The following is a 19882-nucleotide window of genomic DNA, read 5'->3' as shown; positions in this document are numbered from 1 at the left end:
GAAAAAATGATTTTCGACTTTCTAGTCTAGTTTTTCGTTGTAAATCTTGGTTTTAGCAATATTATGCTAGTTTTTGTGTGTTTCAGTGTAAAATTAGTCAGAAATGTCGAATGTCGCTTCAACTTGGGTCGGTAAAGCAGATACCGTTATCAGGATTACCAACTTCTAACCTATTCTAACCTAGAATTATGAAAATAGTTGTTGAAATTCGCTAAAATGGTAAATATTGTTATTTGTATGTATAAATCTAGTAATTCGTGTCTTTTCAGTTGTTCTATTCGTTTTTCAAGTCACTGGTGGGTAAAGACGTGGTCGTGGAGCTCAAAAATGACCTCAGGTGGGTAGAAAAAACAAGTCAAAAAACCTCTTATAATTGTTGTTTTTAGCATCTGTGGGACCCTGCACTCCGTAGATCAGTATCTGAATATCAAACTCACCGATATTAGTGTAACGGATACGGAAAAGTACCCCCACATGGTGAGACTGAATTTTTGTAAAATTGGTTGCTCATGTTCGAGTTTCAGCTTTCTGTGAAGAACTGTTTTATTCGGGGCTCCGTGGTTCGCTACGTGCAGCTCCCGGCGGACGAGGTGGACACCCAGTTGCTCCAGGACTCGGCTCGGAAAGAAGCGACAGCCCCCACGCGATAATTTTAAGCCAAATTTGTACTTTATTTTGTATTTTTCTTTATTTTCAATGACATGATGATGAACAATTTCTGTGAAATTACGTTTCTGTCGTGTGTTGTGACTATCTCATTGCCACAGTTAGTAATAAAGGGGTTTAGGATTGAAACAGTGGACCATTTCTATTTATTATTTATTTAAAATATACATAATAAAATCTAGGCAATATTTAATACTATAGTTGGCATAAATATATCATCACAATCAATAATTCGACTCAGGAGATTTATCTACTTCATTACTTAACATATGTACATTCAAAGGACGAACCAAGTCAATAATATAAACGAAAGTACGGACAACAAATGATAGGTAACTATGCACTGACTAGTCTTGAGCTCAGGATGGCACTTGCAGCGAACGAAACTCTGTTGTTTTCTGGTACTTGACATTTATCCAAAAAAAAATAACACAATAGACGAAATAAACATAATTTCCATACATAACAAATAAACAAATTATGCAGTTCTCTATTGTTCTGTACTAAAATACGAATTCTGCATGAGGTAGAGCTTATCAATTGGGTTCGCTATTGAGCCTGAAGGCGGCACGCCGTCGTGTTGGTGGGAGTGCGAGGACTGCAGCTCTAGGTTTTGTAAGGACAGCGTGTCCGAGGTGGCCTCGTCCAGGTGGTCGAAGTTCGTGCTGTCGTCGAGGGAGATGTCGGAGCTGCAGAAGCTCTCGCCGGAATGTGCGGGATAAGCATCTGAAAAATAAAAACCAAATTGAAAATTTGAATCGTAATTGTTGTTTGTAAATATTGAATATAGTTGAGGACAGGTCTGGAAAGTCTACGTTCTAACACTAAATATTTACCGTCTGGAGAGTACGGAATGTTGGGGTTGAGCGGTTGACTGGAACTAGGAAAATGAGAGTCACTCAGATTTCCCATACCCATAAAGTGTCCATGGTCACTGGAAGGCGACTCTTGTTTGATAATTTTGTCGTCTTTTTCTGTCTTTTCTTTCTCTCCGGGGGATTTCCCGTCGTCTTGTTTTGCTTTTCTTTGGATTTTTTTCATTTTGGCGCGCTGGTTCTGGAACCAGACTTGCACGACTCTGACGCTGAGGCCGGTTTCTTTGGCGAGAGCTTCTCTCACTTTTCTGGAAAAAAAGAGTCATTATATAAATACAATAGTGGTAATTACGATTTGTTTTTTGAAGTGCCATCTTACGTAAAAGGATGGAAGGAAGCATCAAAACGTCATTTTTCGTATAGAGGATTTTGTTTGAAATGATAGCAACTAAAGTTTGTCTTGTATAGAGTTTTCTAGAAATAAAAAAGGCTATTACAGAGACGAATTTTTCCTGCTTGAGTTTATTTTAAATTACTAGTAATATATCCTCAGGTTTTATAAATATAAACAATTTTTTTGAAAAATTTTGGAATTGAAAAACGTATCTACTACCAAAACTGTTAGACCATTCACATTAGCTACAGCAACCAAAAGAAATAAAGCCGAAAAAACTTCTGACGGTGGAAACAATAAGAGAATCCATTTTACTAATTTTCCAAAGTCTCGAGAAAATGTCAAAATTTCTAGGTATACTAGAGGGTACTGAAAAATTGAGCTTTTGACGAAGTTGTCTAAAAATCCACAAAAAATTCTATGACAAACATAGGGTGTAGGAACAAGATGTTTGAAATATTCGCTTTCAAAATGTGCGGTTTTTGAAATAAAAAAACTGTCATTTTGAGTATTTTGTGAAAATCGTAAATAGAATTTTCTATTTTCAAGGAAACAAAATCCAAACAAAGAGAATTTCTTCGGGAAATTTTTTGAGGTGTTCGAGAGAAAGCCAAAAATTGAGCTTCCTGAAAAAAATCGACGTACCATTTCCAAAAATATATGAAAAAAAATATGCTCGTGAAAACTCCAAAAATTAAATTTTTTGAAAAAGTTGTCTAAAAATTCACAAAAAATTTTGGGATATAGACCTCGACGTTCTGTTTCGAAAAATATAGTGTATTTATGGTCTGGGAGCAAGATTTTAGAAACACGCATTTTAGAAATATCCGATTTGAAAACCAATTTTTGTAAAAAATGTTAAAAATTGCCATATTTTATTAGGCGATTTTGGAAAAATGATATCCATTTCTGAAGAAATGAAGTCCAAAAAAATTTATTGAGGTCGAAATCAATAAGAGAAGCCCTTTGGATAATTTTTGAAGGTGCTCGAAAAAAAAACAAAAATTGAGCTTTTTGAAAAACATTGCCGAAAAATAAAAAAAAAAATTGTAGCATATAAATCTCGAAGTACTGATTCCAAATATATAGCGTATTTATAGTGGAGGGGCAATTTTCAGTTCGATTTTTTTTAATCCTCAAAATTGTTATATTTCATTGGGCGATTCTATAAAAATGATAAGATTTTTAGAAGGAATAACGCCGAAAAAATTTCCCGAGGTCTAAACCTATAAAAAGCTGAATCGACAAACATGGCATGTTCATGTTCACGGACCAAGATTTTTGAAATATTCTTTTTCAAAATGTGTGATTTTTTGAAAATCATAAAAATTATTATTTTTCATTTTGACCATTCTTGTGAAAATGATTTCTATTTTCAAAAAAATGGAGTGTAAAAAAAGAGAATCTGTGGGTAATTTTTGAAGATAAAATAAAAGGCCAAAAATTGAGTTTTTTTGAAAAAGTTGCCTAAACATTCACAACAAATTTTGGAATATGTATCTCGATGTTCCGATTCGAAAAATATATTATATTTATAGTCCAGGAGCAAGATTTTAGAAATACGCGTTTTAGAAATGTCCGGTTTCAAAACCAATTTTTGTAAAACATGCTAAAAATTGTCATATTTCATTAGGCGATTAAAAAAAAATGGTATCCATTTCTGAAGAAATGAAGTCAATAAAAAACTTCGAAATTGAAAAGAGAAGCCCTTTAGCAAAAGGTAAAAAATTCAGCTTTTCGAAAAAGTTGCTTAAAAATTTGCAAAAAATTTTGATATATATCTCGACGTACTGATTCGAAAAATATGACGTGTTCATGGTCTAAGGACTAAAACTTTAGAAATATCCGGCTTGAAAATCGATTTTTTTTTTAAATCCTACAAATAGCCATATTTCATTGGGAGATTCTGGAAAACGGTATTTATTTCCAGAAAAATGAATTTCAAAAAAAATTATGGACGTCGAATTCAGTACCTTTTGGGTAATTTTTGAAGATGCTCGAAAAAATATCGAAAATTGAGCTTTCTGAAAAACTTGACTAAAAATAAAAAAAAAATTGTAGGATATAAATCTCCAAAAATATAGTACAGGGGCAATTATCAGTTCAAATTTTTATTTTTTGAATTTTCGAAATTGTCATATTTCATTGGGCGATGGTAGAATTTTTAAAAGAAATGAAGCCGGAAGAAACTTCCCGAGGTCTAAACCTATAAAAAAATCTCTTTAAGTAATTTTCAAAGGTGGTGGAATAAATGTCAAAATTTTCATAAAAATGAGCTTTCAAAAAGTGTGATTTTTTGAAATATCACAAAAATTACCATTTTTAAATTTGACCAATCTGTGAAAATAATATTAATTTTCAAGGAAGAGAATCTCTTTGGGTAATTTTTAAAGATACTCGACGAAAGGCCAAAAGTTGAAAAAGTTCATTTTAAAAATACATATACGGGTTTGAAAGTCAATTTTTATAAAAAAAAATCCTAAAAATTTTCATATTTCATTGGGCGTTTATGGAAAAATGGTAGGAGATTTAGAAGAAATGAGACCAAAAGTAATCTATTCCAGGATATAGATCTCGACGAGTTAAATCTAGAAACACATGTTGATGAACCAAAATTTTTGAAATATTCGGTTTCAAAATGTGTTAGATATTTCAAAAATTTCCATTTTTCATTTTGACCATTGTGTGAAAATGGTATGTATTTTCAAAAACTTTTGAAAATGCTCAAAAAAAAACAGAAAATTTAGGTTTTTGAAAAACTTGCCTAAAAATTTACAAAAAATTTTGAGATATAGACCTGAAAACCAATTTTTGTAAAAAATGCTAAAAATTGGCATAGTTCATTAGACGATTTTGGAAAAATGGTATCCATTTCTGAAGAAATGAACTCTAAAAAAAAAAACTTATTGAGGTCGAAGTCAATAAGAGAAGTCCTTTGGGTAATTTTTGAGGCATTGAAAAAAGGCCAAAAATTGACCTTTTTGAAAGTTGCCTAAAAATTCAAAAAATCTAGGATATAGATTTCTACATACTGATTCCAAAAATATAGCGTCCAGGAGAAATTTTCGTTTGAAAATGTTTTTTTGTGAATCTTAAAAATTGTCATAAAAATCAGTTTCCAAAATCAGCAATTTTCAAGAATAATAAAGCCCTAAATTAAAAAAATAAGCTTTTGAAAAAATTCTTAAAAAATTCGCAAACAACTGTGGAATATAGACTTTGTCGAACTGAATCAACAAACACAGCATACTAATGGTCCCAGACCAAGATTTTTGAAAGATTCTCCTTCAAAATCTCATTTTGACTATTCTGTAAAAATGGTATCCATTTTCAAAGAAATGAAGCCAGAAAAAAAAGATTTTTTTTGGATATTTTTTGTAGGTGCTCTAGAAAAGGCCCAATTTTGAAGTTTTTGAAAAAATTGCCAAAAATTCGCAAAAAATTTGGAGATTTTAGAAATATCCGGCTTGCAAATTAATTTTTGCAAAAATCCTGAAAATAGCCATATTTCATTGGGCGATTCTGGAAAAATGGTATTTATTCTAGAGAAATACAGCTCAAAAAAAATTTATGAAGAAGATAAACCCTTTGGGTAATTTTTGAAATTGCTTGAGAAAATGCCAAAAATTGAGCTTTCTAAAATACTGCTAAAAATAAAAAAAAATCTGGGATATAAATCTCGAAGTACTGATTCCAAAAATTTAACGTATTTATGGTCCAGAGAAGAGGATAAGGCCGAAAGTGACTTTTCGAGGTCGGAACCTATAAAAAAATCTCTAATTTTCGAATAAAATTTTCATAAAAATGAGCTTTTAAACTAAAAATTTTGCAGTTTTAAAATATCTCAAAATATCTGTAAAAGTGGTATCTATTATCAAAGAAATGAAGTCCAAAAAATATTGGAGGTTGAAAAAGAAGCCCATCCACCACAGGAATGAAATTTTCCTTCTTGAAGCTATTTTAAATTGATTAAAAATTTCTCAGATTAAAAAAAACTGAAATTTCCCTCCTTATGAAATGTTCGCTCTTTTTCCACCACCTTCGAAAATTAGTTAAAAAGATTTTTCTGTAGATTCCGACTTCCAGAATTTCTTTTCGGTTTCATTTTTTCCAAAATTCCTACCATATTGAAATGTTGAAATTTTCAAAAAATAAAAAAAAATATTTTAAGCCCGAATATTTCGTAAACCCTTGCTACGAGACCTCAATTATGCTATATTTTTCAAATCAGCCTATCAACATATTATACAATTTTTTGTGGATTTTTAGGCAATTTTTCCAAAAACCTTAATTTAGAATGCGAAATTTTCGACTTTTTTTGACCACCTTTGAAAATTACCTAAAGAGATTTTTCTGTAGAATACGATCACAGAATTTATTTTCGATTTAATTTTTTCGAAAGTATCTACCAGTTTAAAAATTAAAAAATACCTTTGGAGCCGAATATTTCATAAATGTTGCTGCGGGACCATAAATACGCTATATTTTCGGCTCGTCAAGATTTATTTTTGGATTTTTAGACAGATTTTTCAAAATCTCAAATTTTCAAAATTTGACACATTCACAACATTCATAGTGTCTGAAGGATATGAAGAGGAATTATTTATAGTTAATTCTCGAATTTTACGGTTTCTATGTATATTCTTAAAACAAATTACTTATTATTTGTATGTTTTTTCAACTGATTAAGTATGTAGATGTCGCCTGTATAAATATAAAATTTAGTCAGTGTGGAGAAAATTCTAGAAAATCCCGCTTTAGAAAAAATGGAGAACACAAAGTTTTGAGGCAATTGTAGTAGATTAATAAACTAAACTGAAAGTGGCTGGCATTCAAGAAAAATTGTACTCAAAGACGGGAAAAAGTTATTTTAGACTTTAGAAAGTAAAACGTGAACAAAGAATTAAATTTGGAACATTCAGTTAAGCAAACAACTTGGAAAATTAAAAAGTTAAAAAAAGATCGTCGGAGTTTTAGATAATTCATCAATGAAAATGCTACAGAAAAAAATACTTTAATTCACACATTCACGAAAAGTTCAAATTAAAGACAGAGGAACACCATTTTAATAAATAGAAAATTGAAGACAGGTTCTTGTGGGAGAACTGGTGAAAACACTACAAAAAATTTCTGTGAAAGTAATCACTTGGAGGTTTTGGCTTGTTGACTTAACCCTTCGACAAGAAGACACCTTAAAACTAATCAACATATAGCAAAAAATGCACTAATTACCTGCACGGCTTGGGGCTGACCTCGAACGACGCCTTGAACTGCCTCCTCTGAGCCGACGTCAGAATCGTCCTGGGCCTCTTGGGCCCCCTTCGCCCGTCCCTCGGCCTGCTATTCTCGTCCAGCATGTCGTCGTCCCCCGAACTCGCCTGCTGCATCAGGTACATCTCTTTTTCAAAGTCTTGTCGGCAGAACAGTTGACCTGCCCTGAGCACGAATTGCTCGCCTTTTTGCAGAGGCTGGCAACACACCACGCATACGAAACAAGGCAGATGAAAGACGTGCTGCTGCGCCCTCATTACCATTTCGTGGGGGAGGAGACGGTCGCCGCATCTTGAACACTTAACCCCGAATATCCTGCAAGAAAGGGGCGTTATGCGGGAGAAAACTGGTGCGTTCTAGAAACTAGACTACGAGTCGAATTTTTCAAAAGCGGTAATTAAATTTGCATTCTTCATATTGGAATCACAGCGGAGGTAGGCGAAATTAAAAACAATAACGCGAAATCGGAGATTCCCTATTCCGTTCCGGCAAAGAAATTCAAATATAATTCTCCATCCGAACACGCATCCAACATCAAAAGATGAAGCCTTGTGTACGACTGGAACCCCACGGATTCCTAACAAAGCACCATGAATGGTGCAAGGGTTTTATTGGATTCGCTTCGCCGCCTCCCGAAACTCATATCGGCCGTGAATAAAAGCGAAGAATATATAAGAACGAGTGCCGCCTTGCAATAAAAAAATGCACGCTTCGCCTCCGAAAAATGGAGTCGTGGATATTAAGATCGCGATCCGGCCGGAAAGATATGCATAATGTTTGCGTTGGAAGTGGAGGTTTTGACCGCAGGTAAAATCTAAACCTCTACAAAAGTCGCTTACCTATCGTAGTCAGCCTTACAGTAGAGTTTCGTGTTCCTGGTGTAGCAGGAATGGGCGAGTTGGAGGCCGCAGATGTTACAAGTGAGGCACTGTTCGTGCCAGCTCGCGTCTGCGACCCGCATCAGGTACCGATCGTGGATTTTCTGCCCACAACCCTCACACATTTCATAAGTTTTTTCACATTTTATTAGTCTGCCATCTGCAACAAAATATAAGGGAATTGGATATGGCGAAGTTGGGTGAAAGGGGAAAACAAGATCATTTCGCTAGGTCAGAGTTTCCCAAGTTGGAAAATTAACGCACTCACCTCGCGAGAATGTTGCTTTGTTTCAAGCGAGGCGAATGAGGTTGCACTCGGTTAATACCTCGGAGCGCGTTTCATTATGCCGTGCTCACATGACGAGCATGTGACACCATACAATATTGCAACATTAGACGCTTTTTTTGTTCTCTGATAGCTTTATCAGTGGTACACATTGATTTGTTAAGGTAAATATGTACTTATGCACTGCGAAAGTACTTTTGATTTGCTGGAATCAGCGATGCGGAGGCGGTTATCGCGGCGACGGTGTTGATTCCATCGATGGGGACTATTTAACATGTCATTAAACTGTGCTTTTATCTCGTCGAATCGGTTAATAATTTTTTTCTGTTTTATTCTTACTATTATTTTTTCATTATTTCAGCGTGAAGCAAATACATCTAAAATGGTAGATACACATAATAAAATCGAAACATCTATCAAAAAATGACAGAGTGGCGAAATCAATAATGTTTGTTAATTTGATAAAATTGATTGATGTTGTGACGTATGTTGAATGATGGATATTCTTCACTTTTATTGACTCAGCTCACCACTGCGCTGCTAAGTCAATAAATCTTTTCCATCGCTATTATTTTAGGATGATATTTTTTCTGAAAATTTCAAATTTAGATTGGTCCTAATAATCAAATATAACGATCGTTTTTTATTTTTTTTTTTCAGAGCGTTTTATGTTTATCGACGTTTCGCCGCTTCTAGAATATGAAAAATTTGGTCTCCTTTTACCTCGTCTGTCGTTTCCTAGCGATTTTATTAGACAAATAATTCGAACTGGTTGATATGAAATTATGTATGTATGTATTGTGAGAATATTAAAATTAAATCATATTTTACTACAAACCTATTTTTAGCGTTGGTTTCACGATTTATTTATTTATCTGGTTTAGAAAGTGGCCCTTGAGTAATGTATTTTAATTTTTTACAATTAATCAATTCATTTTTAATGTTTCCAAATTTCGATGTACAATTTTTGATTTCGGTTTTTTATTTCCCTTATTTTTTTCAATTATTGAATTTTTCACTGTTTCCGTTCGTTTTTTCAATCTAAGTTTTTTCAGCTCTTCGTTTCTTTTTCGATTTGCGATTTTTCAATTTTTCATTTTTTTGTTTATTCAGCTTTTAGATTTAACAATTTTTCATTTCTTTAAATTTTCAATTAGCAGTTTTGCGTTTCGCTTTATTATTTTCATTATTTTTACAATTTTTCGATTTTTCAATGTTCCGATTATATAATTTTTCGTTTTATAAACTCAGCTTTCTCAGATAGAACATGCAAGTCTTCGAGTTTTCTTTTTAAATTTTTGAGTTTTACAATTTTCCAACTTTTGGATGTTTCAGTTTTTAAAATTTATGATTTGCAACTTCACGAGTTTTGAGTTTTGTATTTTTTTACTTTTCGAGGTGCCATTTTTAGTTTCTGTTTTTTTTCTATTTTTTCAAATGTTCGGTGTTTCAGTCCTCTGCTTTTATACATTTTCTTTTTTCAATGTGAATTTTTCAATTTTTGGATATTTCAAATTTTCCATTTACAATTTTTCAGGCTTCAATGTTTTGATTTTTCAGTTTAATGTTTTTTCAACTTCTCGTTTCTTCAACTTTTGACTTTCAACGTTTCTAGTTTTCATTTTAAATATGTAGATAATTATAATAATTTTAAAAATATTCTACTTTTTTTATATTTAAAAGTTTTTGATTTTTCAATGTTTCGACTAAAATTTTTTGATTTTTTCAATTTTTTTTTCCTTTTTTCAATTTTACAAAATGCAATTCTTCGAGTTTCCATTTTAAAATTGTTCAATTTTTCGAATCGCAGTTCTTAGTTTCTGTTTTTTATTTTCTTTATTTTTTCAATTTTTCGGTTTTTCAGTGTTCTGATTGTACAACTTTTCTTTTTTCAATGTGAAAATTTCAATTTTTTAATTTTTTAATTATCCGAATTGCAATTCTTCAGTTTTCAATTTTTCGATTTTTCAACATTTAGATTTTTTAATCTTACGTTTTTCAATTTTAGATTTTTCAGTTTAATAATTTTTCAACTTTTGGGTGTTTCAATCCTCCGATTTTATAAATTGTCTTTTTTCACTGTGAATTTTTTCAATTTTTGGTTCTTTCTAATTTTCAATTTACAATTTTTCGGACTTCAATGTTTCGATTTTTCAGATTAATGTATTTTCAACTTTTTGTTTCTTCAATTTTTGATATTCAACTTTTCTAATTTTCATTTTAAATATGTAATAATAGTAACAATTCTTAAAATATTCCATTTTTTCTTTATTTGTAAAAGTTTTTCAACTTTTCAATGTTTTGACATTATAATTTTTTGTTTGTTCAATTTTCTCTTTCTTTCCTTTTTTCAATTTTACGAATTGCAATTGTTCGAGTTTCCATTTTAGAATTGTTCAATTTTTCGAATGGCAATTTTTCGTTTCTGTTTTTTATTTTCCTCATTTTTTCAATTTTTCGGTTTTTCAGTGTCCTGATTTTACAACTTTTCTTTTTCAATGTGAAAATTTCAGTTTTTTAATTTTTTAATTCTCCGATTTGCAATTCTTCAGTTTTCAATTTTTCGATTTTTCAACATTTAGATTTTTTAATCTTACGTTTTTCAATTTTAGATTTTTCAGTTTAATGATTTTTCAACTTTTGGGTGTTTCAATCCTCCGATTTTATAAATTGTCTTTTTTCAATGTGAATTTTTTCAATTTTTGGTTCTTTCTAATTTTCAATTTACAATTTTTCGGACTTCAATGTTTCGATTTTTCAGATTAATGTTTTTTCAACTTTTTGTTTCTTCAATTTTTGATTTTCAACTTTTCTAATTTTTATTTTAAATATGTAATAATAGTAACAATTCTTAAAATATTCCATTTTTTCTTTATTTGTAAAATTTTTCAACTTTTCAATGTTTTGACATTATAATTTTGTTTGTTCAATTTTCTTTTTCTTTCCTTTTGTCAATTTTACGAATTGCAATTGTTCGAGTTTCCATTTTAAAATTGTTCAATTTTTCGAATGGAAATTTTTCGTTTCTGTTTTTTATTTTCCTCATTTTTTCAATTTTTCGGTTTTTCAGTGTCCTGATTTTACAACTTTTCTTTTTCAATGTGAAAATTTCAATTTTTTGAATTTTTAATTTTCCGATTTGCAATTCTTCAATTTTTAATTTTTCGATTTTTCAACTTTTACATTTTTTAATTTTTCGTTTTTCAATTTTCTATTTTTCAGTTTTATGTTGTTTCAGCTTTTCGTTTCTTCAATTTTTGATTTTCAACTGTTCTAGTGTTCATTTTAAATTTGCAATAATAATCTTTTTTAAAATATTCCACTTTTTTTATTTTTAAAAGTTTTTTATTTTTTCAATGTTTCAACATTATAATTTTTTATTTTTTTTCGTTTTTTCAATTTTACGAAATGCAATTCTTCGAGTTTGCATTTTAAAATTGTTCAATTTGTCGAATCGCAATTTTTCGTTTCCGTTTTTTATTTTCTTTATTTTTTCAATTTTTCATTTTTTCAATGTTCTGATTTTACAACTTCTCTTTTTTCAATGTGAAATTTTCAATTTTTTAGTCTTTCGTTTTTCAATTTCAGATTTTTCAGCTTTTCATTTTTTAAATTTTTGGATTTTTCGATGTTCCAAAATTATAATATTTTGTTTTTTCAATGTTCCTTTTTTTTCTTTGATCAATATTATGACATGCAACTCTTCGAATAACCCTTTTTAAATTTTTCATTTTTCCGATTTTCTAGCTATTGGACGTTTCAATTTTTAGATTTCACGAGTTTTGAAATTTTATTAGTTCAATTTTTCATTTCTTTAATTCAACGAATAGCAATTTTTCGGTTTTTCAATGTTCTGATTTTACAACTTTTCTTTTCTCAATGTGAAATTTTCAATTTTTTGATTTGTTAATTTTCCGATTTTCAATTCTTCAGATTTTAATTTTTCGATTTTTCAAATTTTATATTTTTTAATTTTTCGTTTTTCAATTCTAGATTATTCAGTTTAATGATTTTTCAACTTTTCGTTTCTTTAATTTTTGATTTTTAACTTTTCCAGTTTTCATTTTAAATACTTATGTAATAATAGTAACAATTTTTAAAATATTCCACCTTTTCTTTATTTTTAAAATTTTTGGATTTTCCAATGTTCCAACAATATAATATTTTGTTTTTTCAATGTTTCTTCTTTTTTCTTTCTTCAATTTTATTACATGCAACTCTTCCAGTTACCCTTTTTAAATTTTTCAATTTTTTGATTTTCCGGCTATAAGGCGTTTCAATTTTTAAATTTCAGGAGATTCGAAATTTTAATTGTTCAATTTTTCATTTTTTCAATATATCGAATTGCAATTTTTCGTTTCGATTTCTTATTTTATTTATTTTTTTAATTGTTCGGCTTTTCAATGTTCTGATTTTACAACTTTTCCTTATTTTTTTTTTAATGTGAAATTGTTCAATTTTTGGATTTGCAATTTTTTTTAGTTTTTATTTTAAGTATTTAATAATAATTATGATTTTAAAATTCTTCACTTTTTCATTTTAAAATTTTTCCGTTTTTCAATTATTGGATTTTTCCACTTTTAATTTTTAGAATTTTCAACTTTTCTGGTTTTCATTTTGAATATGTAATAATAGCAATGACTTTTAAAATATTCTACTTTTTCTTTATTTTTAAAAATTTTTGTTTTTTCAATTTTTCTTTTTTTTTGTTTTTTTTTGTTCAATTTTTCGAATCGCAATTTTCCGTTTCTCTTTTTTATTTTCTTTATTTTTAAAATTTTTCGGTTTTTCAATGTTTGATTTTACCACTTTTCTTTTTTTCAATGCGAAATTTTCAATTTTTGGATTTTTTAATTTTCAGATTTGCAATTCTACAGTTTTCAATTTTTCGATTTTTAACTTTCAGATTTTTTAATCTTTCGTTTTTCAATTTTAGATTTTTCAGTTTAATGATTTTTTAACTTTCCTTTCCTTCAATTTTTGATTTGCAACTTTTCTAGTAACAATTTTTAAAATATTCCACTTTTTCATCATTTTAAAAATTTTTGGATTTTTCGTTTCGTTTACATATTTTCGTTATTTTTTTAATTCCCCGGGTTTTCAATGTTTTAATTTTACAACTATATTTTCAATGTGAAATTTTTCAATTTTTCTATTTGCAATTTATCGATTTTTCAATTTTAGATTTTTTAATTTTTCATTTATTCAATTTAAAATTTTCAGTTTCTCAATTCAGTTTTCCAATTTTTTGTTTTTTCAATTTTTTAATTTGCAATTTTTGTTAGTTTTTATTTTAAATGTGTAATAATAATTGATTTTTAAATTCTTCCTTACTTCAATTTTAAATTTTTTCCATTTTTCAATTATTGGAGTTTAAAACTTCATTTATTCGATTTTTAATTTTTTAATTTTTCGGTATTTAATTTTTCAGTTTTCAGTTTTTCGACTTTACAGTTTTGACATTCTATAATTTTTCGATTTTACAATCTTTTGATTTTTTCGTTTTTTGACGTTTAATTTTTCGAATTTTCAACTTTTCGAATCAAAAAAAAATTTAAAAGTTTAAAATTTAAAAAAAATCGAAAATCTAAAAACAAAAAAAGCATGAAATGAAAAAAATAAAACAAGAAAATTTCAATATTTTGCCTTTTTTTCTTAATATACGTAGCATTCTTTGAACAACACGGTAGTCAAATGCATGTTTTTAAGTTTCTTGTAAAGAAACAACTGTTTTGTAGTTAAACTCCGCCCCCTTAGTTAACGGCGAATAAAAAAAATATCACAATTGAGATAGGGCGAATGGGCGGGCTTACATTTTGCCTTTTTGTTTTAATATGTGTAGACTTCTTTTCACAACATGGAACTTAAAACATATTTAAAACGGAAAATTTGTATAAGGAAAAGATGGCTAAGTATGTCAAGAAAATAAAGGCAAAATATAAGCCCCGCCCACCTACCCTGTCTCAATTCTAATGATTTTTTTTATTCGTCGTAAGCCGAGGGGCGGAGCTTAATTGCAAAATTCGTATTTTTCTACGAGAAATTAAAAACAAGTTTTTGAGTGTTGTTCAAAATCGAAATCAAAGAGATCTGAAAAAACAAAGAAAATGAAAAAACGAAACCTTGTGATAACATCGAAAAAATGAAAATATAAAACTGGGGATAATGAAAAAGAAAAATCAAGAACTTGAAAAATTGCGGAACGAGAAATTGGAAAATCGCCAAATTAAAAATTGACGAACTGAAAATTCGAAAAATTTTAATATCGAAAAATTGCAAATCGAAACGAGAAATTGAAAAATGGAAAAATTAAAGTGAACGAAAAAACGAAAAATTTTGATATAAAAATTTATAAAATCGAGGAAAAAGGAAAACGAAAAATTGCTGCATTGTAGCTTAAATAATCAGTCCTATCCTCTGTTTTAAGGGGATAAAATCAAACAAATTTCATTTTCTTTTATTCAGAATTCTTTCGAAGTATAAGCATAAACATTCGAAGTTAAGCATGTAATTACTAAGAGTACATTTTCCCGTGGGCTGTCTGGCGTAAATATATCTATCTTTCACGTTTTTGTGCGGACTTGTCCTTGCAATTTGCACCCCCCAAAAAACTGACAACATCTCCAAATTTTGGAAAATAACTTAGTTGAGTTTTTTTAACTTTTACGAATTTGACGTAAAACTCTGTATAACTCTTATAGGCGAATGTAGACAAATAGTTGTAATTTTATTCACGTATTAACTAATTTATATTTAGTCTATTGAAGCGCAAATTGTTAGTAATTCTTATCTCTATCAGTAGTAACAAATATTTATTATAATTCTTGTTTATATCTAAAATCCCTACACCCTATGTCGGAATTTAGAAAACACACTAATCCCAAGAAGATTACCAGACACAAACCCATCGAATATTCGGCCTACGCCCTAATCCTTCCTAATGCCCCCAGCTATAAACATTGATAACAACCAGTCTACAATATTTACATGCTGTAACAACTTCCCGCTAAGCTGATTCGCTAATCCGAGCTTTAGCGTGCTAAAAATGGCGCCAGTTATTGGTCCCGATACCGCCACTTCTCGATTTTTGTGCACGCTAATGTGAATTTATTTCGTGCACATTTGGCGAAAAAACTACAGCTTAGTGTTATTATTAGCAAAGCGACCCAAATGAAAATTTATAGCTGCACGAGCTTTATGGGCATTAATATGTAACGTAATTAAGTTCGCTATGAATTTTAGTTTGATGCTGAAATTGCTATTCAAAAAGCTATAACCATTTTATTCGACGGAATGTTTGTGCTATGCGGTCGGAGCCGCAGCACACAGAACAGAGGTTCCGCTAAATAAACATTGCTTTCATATTTTGTTGTTGTCTGGTAATGTGATATATGGTACCTGTTTCCAATAATTTGGTGTGTGATGGCACCGACATGAGTTTAATTGTGAAAGGGATACGGTTATTGGTGTGTAAAGAACATAAAACATATTGGAGTTTTTGCGGTGATAATGAATTGGTAAATTAGTGGAAGTGCGCATTTTTTAATATTTTTGTCAAAATACACAAATGGCTCGTAAATTATTACTATTATTGTTATTATTGTCATGAGAATGTTTCACTTTAAATGATTATGACAACAACACAAATTATTTCAAAAAAAGTCGCTCCAAATTTTTTCCAAAAATATGAAAATTTTGAAAAACATGTTATTATTGGATGGAAACTTGTACCAAAACTTTCCAGTGGGTAAGGTATATAATGTATACAGCTTTTAATTTTTTTCTTCATCTTTTGACAACCAAGCTTATTTTGTTTGTTATGCAACTTTTACAAATTTGACGTACAATTTTTTTTGATCCAATTAAAAAGCTTAACATTTTTGCATTTTTTTCATAACCCTGTATTATAATAATTATGTTTTTAGTTAAAATTATCTCGGTCGTTGTTGAAAAAAATCTGTTCTCGAATCACAGAAAAAAATTAAATGAATACATAGTTTCATTCATCACTTTCTTAAACACCCTGTATCAACCATTGCAAAAATAAAAAAAAAAAATGCTAAAAATCTATATACATTTTTAAAACCAAAATTTTCCCCTTAAGTACTATTTTTTAACAAAATTTACGCTGATGTCATCGTCGTTTTAGTGGTACATCAATTTTGGCGTAGAGTGTAACACTAGAGTGGGATTTATAAACTTACTGTTGACGTTGAAGTTCCCGTTGCAGTTGACGTCTACACATATTAAGAAAACAAGGCAAAATGTAGCCCCGCCCACCCGCTCTATCTTGATTGTGATGGTTTTTTTTTATGCGTCGTGAGTCAAGGGGGCGGAGCTTAACTGCAAAATCCTTATTTCTCTACGAAAAATTAAAAACATAGTTTTGAATATCGCGTTGTTCAAATAATACTATGTATATTAAGAAAAAAATAAACCCAAGATTAGACTCCACCCATACCCGCCCCGATCTGCATTCTCAATTGTGATGAATTTTTCATTCGTTATCATATCGAGGGGCGGGACTTAATTTCAAGATCCACATTTGTCTATGAGAATTTACCATTTTAAACATGTTTCAAGTTTCTAAGAATAAAAAAATCAGCACATTTTGCCTTTTTGTTTTAATATTTGTAGACTTCTTCAACATGAAACTTAAAACGTGTTTAAAATGGAAAATTTGTAAAAGGAAATATCGATTTTGCAGTTACGCTCGCTCCGCCCCATAATTGCAAAAATTTACCATTTTAATCCTGGTCTAAGTTTATTGTTGTGAAACTGTCTCAATTCTGATGATTTTTTTTATTCGTCGTAAGCCGAGGGGCGGAGCTTAACTGCAAAATTCTTATTTTTCTACGAGAAATTAAAAACAAGTTTTTGAGTGTTGTTCAGAATCGAAAATTAAAGAGATCTGCAAATCGAATTACTGGAAATCCAAAAATTGCCAAATTAAAAAACTTAAAAATTGTAAATTTGAAAAATTGAATAAACGAAAAATTATAAAATCGAAAGAAATGTTGAAAAAACAAAGAAAATGGAAGAATGAAACCTGGTGATATGACATCGAGAATATGAAAATATAAAACTGGAGAAAATGAAACATAAAAATTAAAAATCAAGAACTTGAAAAATTGTGGAACGAGAAATTGAAAAATCGCCTCCGCCCTATGACTGCAAAATCTATGTTTCGTTGTAAAAATGTACCATTTTAAATGTGCTATAAGTTTCTTATTGTGAAAGATGGCTATGTATATTAAGAAAAAATAGCCAAAATATAAGCCCCGCCCACCCGCCCTATTTCAATTCTGATGATTTTTTTATTCGTCGTAAGCCGAGGGGCGGAGATTAATTGTAAAATCCTTATTTTTCTACGAGAAATTACCATGTAAAATATGTTCTTAAGTAGTCGTGTTATACAAAGAAAACTAAATGTATTTAAAATAAAGCCAAAGATTAAGCCCCACCCATATCCGCCCCGATCTGCATTCTCAATTGTGATGAGTTTTTCATTCGTTGTCATATCGAGGGGCGGGATTTAATTGCAAGATCCACATTTGTCTACAAGAGTTTACCATTTTAAACATGTTTTGAGTTTTTAAGAATAAAAAAATCATCACAATTGAGATGGGGTGGGTGGGCGGGGTTTATATTTTGCCTTCTTTTCTCAATATACTTAGTATTCTTTGAACACGATACTCAAAAACATGTTTGTGATTTCCTGTAAAGAAGTAAGTATTTTGCAGTTAAGCTCCGCCCCCTTGGTTCACGGCGAACAAAAAAAAAATCATCACAATTGAGACAGGGCGGGTGGGCGGGCTTACATTTTGCCTTTTTGTTTTAATATTTGTAGACTTCTTCAACATGAAACTTAAAACGTGTTTAAAATGGAAAATTTGTAAAAGGAAATATCGATTTTGCAATTACGGTCCGCCCCATAATTGCAAAAATTTATCATTTTAATCGTGGTCTAAGTTCCTTGTTGTGAAAAGATGGCTATGTATGTTAAGAAAATAAAGGCAAAATATAAGCCCCGCCCACCCGCCCTGTCTCAATTCAGATGATTTTTTTTTATTCGTCGTAAGCTGAGGGGAGGAGAGCTTAATTGCAAAATTCTTATTTTACTACGAGAAATTAAAAACAAGTTTTTGAGTGTTGTTCAGAATCGAAAGTCAAAGAGATCTGAAAATCGAATAACTGGAAATCCAAAAATTGCAAAATTAAAAAACTTAAAAATTGTAAATTTGAAAAATTGAATAAACGAAAAATTATAAAGTCGAAAGAAATGTTGAAAAAATAAAGCAAATGGAAGAATGAAACCTGGTGATATGATATCGAGAAAATGAAAATATAAAACTGGAGAAAATGAAACATAAAAATTAAAAATCAAGAACTTGAAAAATTGTGGAACAAGAAATTGAAAAATCGCCTCCGTCCCATGACTGCAAAATCTATGTTTCCTTGTAAAAATGTACCATTTTAACCATGTTCTAAGTTTCTTATTGTGAAAAGATGGCTATGTATATTATGAAAAAAAAGCCAAAATGTAAACCCCGCCCACCCGCCCTATTTCAATTCTGATGAATTTTTTATTCGTCGTAAGCCGAGGGGCGGAGCTTAATTGTAAAATCCTTATTTTTCTACGAGAAATTACCATGTAAAATATGTTCTAAAGTAGTCGTGTTATACAAAGAAAACTAAATGTACTTAAAATAAAGCCAAAGAATAGACCCCACCCATACCCGCCCCGATCTGCATTCTCAATTGTGATGAATTTTTCATTCGTTGCCATATCGAGGGGCGGGATTTAATTGCAAGATCAACATTTCTCTACAAGAATTTACCATTTTAAATATGTTTTAAGTTTCTAAGAATAAAAAAATCGTCACAATTGAGATGGGGTGGGTGGGCGGGGTTTTATATTTTGGCTTTTTTTTCAATATACTTAGTATTCTTTGAACAACACGAAACTCAAAAACATTCTTGTGATTTCCTGTAAAGAAGTATTTATTTTGCAGTTAAGCTACGCCCCCTTGGTTCACCGCGAATAAAAAAAAATCATCACAATTGAGATAGGGCGGCTGGGCGGGCCTACATTTTGCCTTTTTGTTTTAATATTTGTAGACGTCTTTAACATGAAACTTAAAACGTGTTTAAAATGGAAAATTTGTAAAAGTAAATATCGATTTTGCAATTACGCTCCGCCCCATAATTGGAAAAATTTATCATTTTAATCGTGGTGTAAGTTTCTTGTTGTGAAAAGATGGCTATGTATGTTAAGAAAATAAAGGCAAAATATAAGGCCCGCCCACCCGCCCTGTTTCAATTCTGATTATTTTTTTTATTCGTCGTAAGCTGAGGGGCGGAGCTTAATTGCAAAATTCTTATTTTTCTACGAGAAATTAAAAACAAGTTTTTGAGTGTTGTTCAGAATCGAAAATAAAAGAGATCTGAGAATCGAATAACTGGAAATCCAAAAATTGCAAAATTAAAAAACTTAAAAATTGTAAATTTGAAAAATTGAATAAACGAAAAATTATAAAGTCGAAAGAAATGTTGAACAAAGAAAATGGAA

The 19882-nt window shown here is 30.2% G+C and overlaps 2 protein-coding genes across 3 annotated transcripts in view; one reads left to right on the top strand and one right to left on the bottom strand.

The window, feature by feature from the left end:
- The first annotated feature begins 106 nt into the window (after positions 1–106).
- On the top strand, positions 107–800 carry LOC135139566 (U6 snRNA-associated Sm-like protein LSm2). The gene is made up of 4 exons (XM_064069863.1): positions 107–219; positions 270–337; positions 387–477; positions 525–800. The coding sequence occupies exons 1-4, from the start codon at positions 217–219 to the stop codon at positions 648–650; spliced, it is 288 nt and encodes a 95-aa protein (XP_063925933.1). The 5' UTR covers positions 107–216; the 3' UTR covers positions 651–800.
- A 5-nt stretch (positions 801–805) lies between these two features.
- Positions 806–19882, bottom strand: part of LOC135139565 (LIM homeobox transcription factor 1-beta.1) — a 28659-nt gene continuing 9582 nt past the window's right edge. Inside the window, exons 2-5 of one of the 2 annotated variants that reach the window (XM_064069862.1) lie at positions 7986–8184; positions 7108–7461; positions 1581–1789; positions 806–1392 (exon numbers count right to left, since the gene is read on the bottom strand). In XM_064069862.1, the coding sequence (XP_063925932.1) occupies positions 1157–1392; positions 1581–1789; positions 7108–7461; positions 7986–8184 (998 nt within the window). In that variant the 3' untranslated portion in view covers positions 806–1156. Of the gene's footprint in view, positions 1393–1502; positions 1790–7107; positions 7462–7985; positions 8185–19882 lie in introns of both variants that reach the window. The other variant, XM_064069861.1, reaches the window with a different exon arrangement.

The sequence above is a fragment of the Zophobas morio genome, unplaced genomic scaffold, assembly GCF_036711695.1.
Source record: "Zophobas morio isolate AGI-343-1 ecotype UQ-CSIRO unplaced genomic scaffold, CSIRO_AGI_Zmor_V1 ptg000031l, whole genome shotgun sequence".
Lineage (NCBI taxonomy): Eukaryota > Metazoa > Arthropoda > Insecta > Coleoptera > Tenebrionidae > Zophobas > Zophobas morio.
The sequence above is the reverse complement of the archived record's forward strand: the minus strand, read 5'-3'. Positions and strand labels throughout refer to the sequence as shown.

What these genes read in the sequence shown, in the direction of transcription:
- LOC135139566 (XM_064069863.1), top strand. An exon ending in GAGCTCAAAAATGACCTCAG is followed by an intron (nt 338 to 386) that starts GTGGGTAGAAAA and finishes TGTTGTTTTTAG; the next exon opens with CATCTGTGGGACCCTGCACT. An exon ending in CGGAAAAGTACCCCCACATG is followed by an intron (nt 478 to 524) that starts GTGAGACTGAAT and finishes TTCGAGTTTCAG; the next exon opens with CTTTCTGTGAAGAACTGTTT.